The sequence below is a fragment of the Carlito syrichta genome, unplaced genomic scaffold (genome assembly GCF_000164805.1).
Source record: "Carlito syrichta isolate Samal-C Ts95f unplaced genomic scaffold, Tarsius_syrichta-2.0.1 Scaffold228094, whole genome shotgun sequence".
NCBI classification, from domain to species: Eukaryota; Metazoa; Chordata; class Mammalia; order Primates; family Tarsiidae; genus Carlito; species Carlito syrichta.
In genome coordinates, this window is record NW_007172190.1 from 244,259 (window position 1) to 253,418 (window position 9,160).

The following is a 9,160-nucleotide window of genomic DNA, read 5'->3' on the forward strand; positions in this document are numbered from 1 at the left end:
TCCTGGCTTTAAGCGATGTTCCTAAAGTGCTGGGATGACAGGCGTGGTCCCTAATTTCTTGTCACGTGGTGAATGATTCCCTCCTTCTCTCCCCTCATGCTCCTTTTTACCCCCCACTCCTGGAGAATGACCAGGACAGGAAGAGGACCCCTCTACTAAAGAGAAGTAGCAACAGATAAAAGGCCAAATCTCACAAGGTGTCAACGTAAGAAAAAGACCCGCCATCCTTCGGCCAGCTCAGATCAAAAGCGAAACAACCTGTTTAGTCCTCTCTGTCAAGGATAGTCCTGCCTTCCATTTCTTCTTTTTGTCTCCCCTTTACCCTCCCTGCCGGCCTTATCACCGGGTAGCTGTCGTTGTCTTTCTCGGCTGCTTACTAATAAAGTTGTTACAAAGTGACCTTGAGCGTCTTCCCTGTCGCATCCAAAACCCCGCCTTCTCCATCCGGGTGCTGGGGAGCGCATAAGAGCCCGACTGCGCCTGCGCACCTAGCCCCACTCTTTCGACCTCTGCCGCCGTGTGTGCCGCCGATACCTCCCGGGAAGGTAAGCGGAGGGCGCGGGAGCCTGGCTTGCCTTGACCTGGCAGGGGCAGAGCAGCGCCCAGTAGGGACCCATTCATTATGTCTGAGCCCCACTGGGCGCGGGGCCCAGGCTGACGGGAGCTCGTGGGGCCTGGGTGGGAAGGACAGGCCCCTGGAGGGTGCTTGACCTTAAGCCTCTTTGCCTCCGCAGAGAGGAAGCGGGAGAGGAGCCCACGTCGCCTGTCACCCAAGTCCTCCAGCCGCACCGCCCCGAGGAGTGTAAGATGTTCGCCTGCGCCAAGCTCGCCTGCACCCCTGCTCTGGTGCGTAGCCCAGGCAGGGCTGGGAACTGAAGGCCGGGCCTCCGCGCCTGGAGCGTCCACGTTGTTGAATGGGGCAACCTTCGGACGGAGCACGCCGTTCCCTCGGGAGCAGCTCTCCCCTTAACCCCGTGCCCCTTTCTTCCCTTTCCTCCCAATCCTGGGGCATCTCAGCCCTCTCCTCCTCTCCACCAGGGAGGTGGAGAGCAACCGAGGCCTAGCTGTCAGGCCCCACTCGGTGTAGATCAAACGCTCCTTGCCCCTAACCCCGGAGCGGCCCCTTCCCCACCTCCTTGTTCTGTGTTGTATTGGGGTCGACCCAAAGGTTGGGGTACTGTGGGGGGCTGCTGAGGCCTAATTCACCGCGGCAGCGCTCTCTAATCTGTAGGTCAAACTCGGCGCTGCAGAGGGAGGGACTTTACCTCACCGTGTGGGGGCGGAAGGAGATGGTGGGGAGCCCAGTCTTTCTTCCTGCCTCTGGAGTTTTATTTCCATAACGATTTTGCAGGCTTTAAGTGAAATCTAAATCTGGGATTTGTGTTAAAAATCAGGTCTTGGTTCTGAAGGATTTACTGTGACCTTAGTTTTGTGGACACTCAAGGACAGGGAAGCTAGACCGGATTTGTCTTATGATCATAGTATTTCATTCACTATCCCTAAACTGATGTAAAATTGCTTAAGCTACTTAAAAAAAAAATTATGATTAGCGGTCACATTTATAGTGACACTGTTAATATACTTGTTGGTCCACTTAAACTTATCTAAGAATGTAGAGTTTATTGCTGTTTTTCTAACCAGAATTATGGCACTACAATAATTGAAATGTTAAAAGCAATTCTTCCTCGCTTTTAAAAGAACTTCTTAGATTTTTTATTCAGCAAATTACAAACAGATTATGTAGCAAGCTTTACAATTCATTAGCACGAAACTTTATTAAAGTTGCTTTATGTATTGAAAGTGACCAAAGGGCAAAGAATTAGTACAAAAAAATCTCTGATTCATTTTTGCTTCTTGTTTTTTAAGACTCATGGTAGAAGAAAGATCATTGAAATCTTGTCTGTATTCATACTTAATACTTGGAGTCTTTTTTTCATTAATAGATCCGAGTTGGATCCAGAGTTGCATACAGACCAATTTCTGCGTCAGTGTTAACTCGACCGGAGACTAGGACTGCAGAGGTAATAGTAGCAATAATAGAAATTAGATAACACTACCAAGTAAGTCTTAAGGTTTTAATCAGGATGAAGGGGGAAAAACCTCATTAATGAATAGTTAGAGGGCAATCCTTTTCCACCCCTTTATCCAAAAAATATGTAGAAGATGAGCCAGTGAGAGAAACTTTCTATCCAAAACATTATCCACCTGAATTGGTCAAAAAATACTACAGTCAGAATTATATTTAAGTCTAAGGCTTTGGATTGCCTATATTTAAGATAAGCTACAGTTATTGAAAAACGCTACTCTGTTGAAAAGTATATTTCTAGATCTTGTTTCTTAACTTTTAACACCTTTATAAGGCATAGATACTGTTATCCCTATTGAGCAAGATCAGAATTAAACTAAACTTTTGATTCTTCTATTGTGTCATACTACTGCCTGTTGACATTCAGCTACAAAATTGAGAAGTAGTTATCATTTTAATAGTATAGTAATTAAAATAATTGTGATTGCTGATTTGACCTTTGTGTTTATTTCCTATTCTCTAGGGCTCTACAGTATTTAATGGGGCCCAGAATGGTGTGTCTCAGCTAATCCAAAGGGAGTTTCAGACCAGTGCAATCAGCAGAGACATTGATACTGCTGCCAAATTTATTGGTGCAGGTGCTGCAACAGTAGGAGTGGCTGGTTCTGGTGCTGGTATTGGAACAGTCTTTGGCAGCCTTATCATTGGTTATGCCAGGTAATCATTTCTATCCTTGAATAAGTTAAAGAATGTGCTTGAAATAGTTGGAAATTTGGAAAACTACTCAAATGGTAATAGCTACTTTGAATTAAGTGCCTACTCTGTGTCTTGTATTATATTTAAAGGGCTTTGTATGCATTATCTCACTTAATCTTTGTAACTCCCCTTGAGGTTATACTTTACCTATGAAGGACCAGAGGCACAGAGGTTACCTTACTTGCCCAGGTCATAGCTGGTAAATGTCAGAAGATTAATTTTAACTCAGTCTGACTTAAGAATCTGCATCCCTAATTGGGTAAGCTATATTGGGAATATAATTAATAGGGCACATTCTTTAAAAGTATCCATTATATTTTATGATTTAAGACCTTATTTCTAAACTGTCAGATCTTGTAAGGTATAGAACATACTTAAAATGTATAGAACAAGAAGGATGTAAGAACTCTTCAACATGAATGAAAACTAACCATTTATATTGGCATACAGAGACAGCTCCCTACCTTTATGCTGTATGACTAGGATTGGGAGGAAAGGGATGTCAAGATAGATGGAAAAGACACATAGGCAAATACTCTTCTAGTAGATTTTTTAGTTTACAAAGATCCCCACACTAGCAATACAACTCTTTAACATTTACCAAACATGTTAAAACTCATATTTCCAAGTAATAGTCATTTGTGGTCTCTTTTAGAAACCCTTCGCTGAAGCAGCAGCTGTTCTCATATGCTATCCTGGGATTTGCTTTGTCTGAAGCCATGGGTCTTTTTTGTTTGATGGTTGCTTTCTTGATTTTGTTTGCCATGTAACAAATTACTCCTTGAAATGTTGGCATTCATATTAAGTACGGATGTAATTCTGTGTATCTTACTGTGACTCCGAAAACTGTAGTGTTGGTGTCATGGAAATGTACGTTATTTCCAAAGTCATTTCATTAAAGATGAAAACTTTAATTTTTGCTGTGATTTGTACTTATACTAAATTTAGATAATCACAAGGAAGAACATGCATTCAGGCAGATGCTGTTCAATTCAGAGGAAGCTATAGCAGTGGCCCCACTGATGGCAAATATCCCAATGTATTTTTTATGGGAATTATTTTATATAGTGTTCTGCACATTGTAATTCATAGGACTTCTGTTTATTCATATAAAGGTGTACTGTTTGAGTGTTTTAAGCTTCTATGAAATATGATTAATTAACAAAGATAGTTAATGCTCAAGATGGTTTTGTGTTTTTTAGATCTAGCATGAATTAGAATACTTGGATGCAGAATCACTTTTCAGGACTGACTTGGTTGTTCTTAAGCAGCTGGTGGTGTTCTTAAGCAGCTGGTTCTAAAAATAAATAATGTAGCCCTTTAGGAAGTGAAGCCTTAAACTGGGAACTAATGTGATTTTTTTTGTTTGTTTTTCAGTAAGTCTCACATTAAATAATTGTGTTTATATAATGAATCTTATATGTCTTCTCAGAAGGGACTCAATCTAACTAGCAGCTACTTTCTTACTTGAAGAAGATTCTATTAAAAACCAAATATCAAAAAGTAAACTGAATTGGCTACATTTTTAAAGCCAAAATTTGTTAAAGTTCTTATCACTGCTGCTGATATATTTAATTATAATGGGAATCTTGGGAATGATAGGTGGTTTAACAGTGTTTTGCTTCTGATACTTCATGTTGCTTCTTGGTCACACTTTTCCCATTAAAAGGAAAAAAGTGGTGCTACTATAGAAAGAGTGAGTTTTTCACCCTAACAAATACATTGTATTATTATTTGTCTTCTAAGTTTCAGAACTTATTTGAAGGTTCAGATGACAATTAGGGAAGATACTTCTTTGGTGTCCTTTACCTAATTTGATTTCACCTGAGAAAGCAGTCAGTTACCAGAGTTTCTTAAGTGTCGTAGGAAGACTACCTCCATCAGAATCACCTCAGATGCTTGTTTATTTTAAAAACAAATCCTTCAGCTCTGGACCTACTGAATTAGACTCTTTGGCCATGAGACTTAGTAATCTGCATTTTTTAAAAGGCTTCCTGGGCAATTTTTGTGCATAGTTTTGATGCCTTCTATAAAGTGAAACAAGAGCTGAGTTGCTACAACTTTTTAGTTGACGAGTCATCTAATCTATATTAAATATGAAATTCCTAGAGCCTAAACTATTTTCTTGAGCAGCATTACTCAATATTTAGACTCAGCAATGTATACAGAAAGCACTACTGTGTAACCCAGCTCTTCCATGCTTGATTTTCTGCTTGAAATGTGGGCATTCATGTTAATTACCCAAAAGAATTGAAAATAGGTATTCACACAAAAACCTATAAACAAATACTAATAGCACTATATATAATAACCAAAAGATGGAAACAACCAAATGTTCGTGAACTGATGAATGGATAAGCAAAACGTGTTATGTCCACATAATGGAATATTCAACCATAAAAAGGAGTGAGGTGCTGATATATGCTAAATAAACATGGGTGAACCTTGAAAGCATGCTTAATGAAAGAAGCCAGACACAAAAGGCCACATACTGTATGCTTCTATTTATGTGAAATATCCAAAATGGGCAAATCCATAGCAACAAAGCCAATTAGTGGTTATCAGGGACTAGGGAAAGGGGAGATGGGTGTGGGGTCTCCTTTTGGGGTTATAAAAATGTGATGAGTTAGATCGTGGTGGTGTTTGCACAGCATTGTAAATATACGAAATGTCCCTGAATTGTATACTTTAAGATGGTGTAAATGGCAAAGTTCACATGTATTTTACTATAATTAAGGAAGTACTATACTATGTAATACAAAGTACATATTATAAAAACATTTTTAAAATCATAGAGAAACATTTAGAATAACTAGTACTCTGTTCCAAGTGTATTTTAAATAAAATCAGTCTTCCTAAAGACCTATTCTTGGTGCTGGTTTGGTGGTTGAAAAAGCCTGAAACATTGATTCTAGAATTAGGTATCTTGTAAAAGATGCTCCAGCTGAGGGAATCTCCTGAGAATGAAAATACCTGAGCTGTAGCTGCACAGTCTTCAGATTACTGAGCAAAAAAAAAAAAAAAAGCCTTCAGAAAAAACAATAACTCAAAAGTTTCACTATGGACTATTTTACATAAAATGGGAAAGGAAATACTACATCAAGAGTTCAACATCCTGGAAAATATACTTACTATTTTACTTTTATTCTAATAACAAAATTCTGACGTTGAAAGTACATCACTGCAATGCATCTACTCTGTTAGCACCATTTTTATAAGGAAGTATTACTTGCCTTAGTTTTTGATTAATGCTTGCAAGTAAATATTCATGATTAATGCTTTTTACTAACATCTTAGTTTCTTAAGAGAGGCTGAAGATGTTTTTTCCCATCAAATGTGAAATGTATTTTCCATATTGATAAGAGCTGGTCTATTTAAAAACTCTAGTGGGTAAGAGCACCCTAGAGTGGTAGAGTGCAAATTTTACTATTTATTGCTGTTATATGCTGTTTCTAAAGGCTTTTCAGGTATACTTTTTATTTGGTAATATGTTATTTCCTTAATGCAAAACTGATATTTTAATGCTTTTGGGATTATCTCAAAATATAGAAGTATGAAATCTGTCTTTAAACTAAAGAGAAAATTATCTTCTAGTCACAAACACTAGAAATATATGCAAACAAAATTCGGAGTAAAATGGTGACTTTCACAAGAGTGGCAATAAGTGCTAAGATGTTCAAAGGGAGTAGACATAATTTTCCAGCAAAGGAATCATATGAAAAAGTGCTAAAAGTGTTAAAGTCTATACTTTAACATAACCTTAAAGAACTGATATAATAAGGACAGCCAGAAGAAAAGGGTGTCTTGGCACTAGAACAGCATGAGGGAAGGGAAAATCAAAGCAAAGCACTGGTATATGAGAAACAAGGAGTTGTCTGAGTATAAGAGGGAAATGGTCTAAGATAAGGCTGCAAAGATAGACTGAGGCCAAACTGGCAGATGGAAGAGTATAGGCCAGGCGTTGTGGCTCATGCTTGTAATCCAAGGACTTTGGGAGGCCCAAAGCGGGAGAATTTGTTGAGCCCAGACCAGCCTAGGCAACATAGCAACATAGCAAGACCTCATCTAAAAAAAAAAAGTGTGGGTTTTACTTTTGTTACTGTAGGCAGCCCTTGAAAGTTTTAGAGCTATGTTTTAGAAAGTCTAATGTAAGACAAGTGTGGGATGAACTGGAACCTGCAATGAACAGCGTTTACTATTAGTAGCTTTGCTGAGAGGTAATAAGGGCCTAGTCTGGGACAGTGGCAGTGTATACACTTGACCCTTAGAAAATAGGTTTGAACTGTGTAGATCCACTTATACACAGATTTTTTTCAATAAATGTGTTAGAAGATTTGGAGATTTGCAACAATTTGGAAAAACTATCAGAAATAACAAATTAAGAAAAATTTGTCATAAGTGCATAAAACAACAGCTACTACTCTATCATTTACTACCATAAAATATACACAAATCTATAAAAGTTTAGGACTTTTGTAGACTTTGTCTACAAAAATTTTTTAAATTTATCAAAGCTTATTCACACAGACTACATAGCACCATTCTCAGTCAAGAGAAATAAACATGCTGTATATCATAACTGCATAAAATTAGTACATACTGTACTACTGTAATAATTTTTTAGCTACCACTATTTGCTACTGTGGTTAGCTCAGGTGTTGCAAGTATCTGCTTTTTGCATTTGTGACACTAATCTTTGTGTAGGCCATTTGTCTCTCCAGTAAACTGTGTGTCAAAGGACTATATTTAGTGCAGTGTTGTAAACCTTGAATAACACGGTGGTTTCCATACAAAGTGCCACTAGTGATGCTGCAAGTGGTCATAAGAAGCAAAGAAAAGTCATTACAAGAAAAAGTTGAATGGCTTGATACATACTGTAGGTAGAAGTCTGCAGCTCCAGTTGAGCCACCATTTCAGAAGATTCATCTTGTAAACAGATGTCAACTTACAGTATCAATAAATACGGTACAGTACTGTAAATGTATTTTCCTTATGATTTTCTTAAGATTTTCTTTTCTCTAGGTTACTTTATTGTAAGAATACAGTATGCAATATGCATGTAACATACAAAATGTGTTTATTGACTTTATGTATTAATCAGTAAGGCTGATGTATTAATCAGCAGTAAGCTATTAAGTTTTGTGGGAGTCAAAAGCTGTATATGAATTTTTAACTGCACAGGAGTTTCCATGTTCCTAACCCCTCATTATTCAGGGTTCAACTGTATTTTACAAAGAATCTGCAAAAGTAGTATCAGTAAGATGTAATTCCTAGATCTCAGGAACCAGTTAGGAGAGAAGAGGATGTGTACATCTAATAAGTGTTTCTGCCTATGCTAGAGGCTTTTTATATGCTGTCATTTAACCCTCATGACAATGCTGTAAAATTGAGAATTTCCAAGATGCAAAGAAAAATTGACTCAGAGGGGTTAAACAATCCCCAAAATCACATAGCCATAAATTGGCAAAATCAGGGTCCAAATTGAGGTTTTTCTTAATTCACAGCCCATACTTTGATTTTTTGGTGTGACTATTTTAAGGATGACGAGAAAGCTGATTTGGGGGAAATGATGCATCTTGGCTTTTTATATCACTTTAAATACAAAATTTTACATATAAACTTGTGGACTTTAAAAGAGAGAAGGTGTGTACAAGAATGAAGTAGATGTGAATAAAAGAAGGGTAGAGCAGCAGTAAGGATCCAACTCCAGGTAGATAACGAATTTGTAGTGAACATCATGAACCTAATTTTGTGACTCTCCAGCAATGTTGGGAAGCTTGTTAACATAAACTGATGTAAAGAGCAGTGAGCATTATCAGGCTGGGGACTCTAGGCAGATAGCAAACAAGCATGTTGTTTAACAGTATGACCTATGAACTTCAAACAGGGTAAGGAACCAGTGAAGACACAATAAGGATGATAAATTGAAATAAAAGAGGAGGGGTCAAGAGCCCAGAGGTTTCGGTAATGTTGAAGATTCATTTCAGTAAGAGCCAAAAATACACATGAAATTAAAAGAATTTCAGAGTTGAAGATATTGAAGATTGGTAGGTTCAAAGAATGATCAATGTTTATGGTCAAGTTGCTGGGTAGAAATAAATGTTATTGCAGTTAATTTTAAGGAAGGATTGTAGACATATGGGAAATAACATTTGAGAAAGAAACTATACTCATGCTTCTGCTGTAAATCTCATGTTCTCTTAGGTAAGTTTAGCCAATATGGATTGGTTTGGGTGTTAGGCATATTAATTTACTTGTTTCATGGTGTTATTCTACTGATATGTTATGGACTCAGCTAAGCACAGTGGCTCATGCCTGTAATCTTAGCACTTAGGCTTAGGTGGGAGGATTGCTTGAAGTCTAGGAGTTCTTGCCCAA

The 9,160-nt window shown here is 38.0% G+C and overlaps 1 protein-coding gene across 3 annotated transcripts; it reads left to right on the forward strand.

Moving 5' to 3' along the window:
- The first annotated feature begins 435 nt into the window (after positions 1-435).
- On the forward strand, positions 436-5,644 carry ATP5G3 (ATP synthase, H+ transporting, mitochondrial Fo complex subunit C3 (subunit 9)). 3 transcript variants are annotated; one of them, XM_008051728.2, is made up of 5 exons: positions 436-545; positions 735-846; positions 1,944-2,021; positions 2,550-2,743; positions 3,438-5,644. In XM_008051728.2, the coding sequence occupies exons 2-5, from the start codon at positions 808-810 to the stop codon at positions 3,550-3,552; spliced, it is 426 nt and encodes a 141-aa protein (XP_008049919.1). In that variant the 5' UTR covers positions 436-545; positions 735-807; the 3' UTR covers positions 3,553-5,644. The 3 variants fall into 3 exon arrangements, with proteins under 3 accessions (XP_008049919.1, XP_021565110.1, XP_021565109.1); XM_021709434.1 differs by having other exon boundaries at positions 497-545; positions 718-846; XM_021709435.1 differs by lacking the exon at positions 1,944-2,021 and having other exon boundaries at positions 460-545.
- Positions 5,645-9,160: the final 3,516 nt, after the last annotated feature.

What these genes read in the sequence shown, in the direction of transcription:
- ATP5G3 (XM_008051728.2), top strand. Translation starts at nt 808, where the DNA reads ATGTTCGCCTGCGCCAAGCTCGCCTGCACCCCTGCTCTG. An exon ending in TCGCCTGCACCCCTGCTCTG is followed by an intron (nt 847 to 1,943) that starts GTGCGTAGCCCA and finishes TTTCATTAATAG; the next exon opens with ATCCGAGTTGGATCCAGAGT. An exon ending in CGGAGACTAGGACTGCAGAG is followed by an intron (nt 2,022 to 2,549) that starts GTAATAGTAGCA and finishes CCTATTCTCTAG; the next exon opens with GGCTCTACAGTATTTAATGG.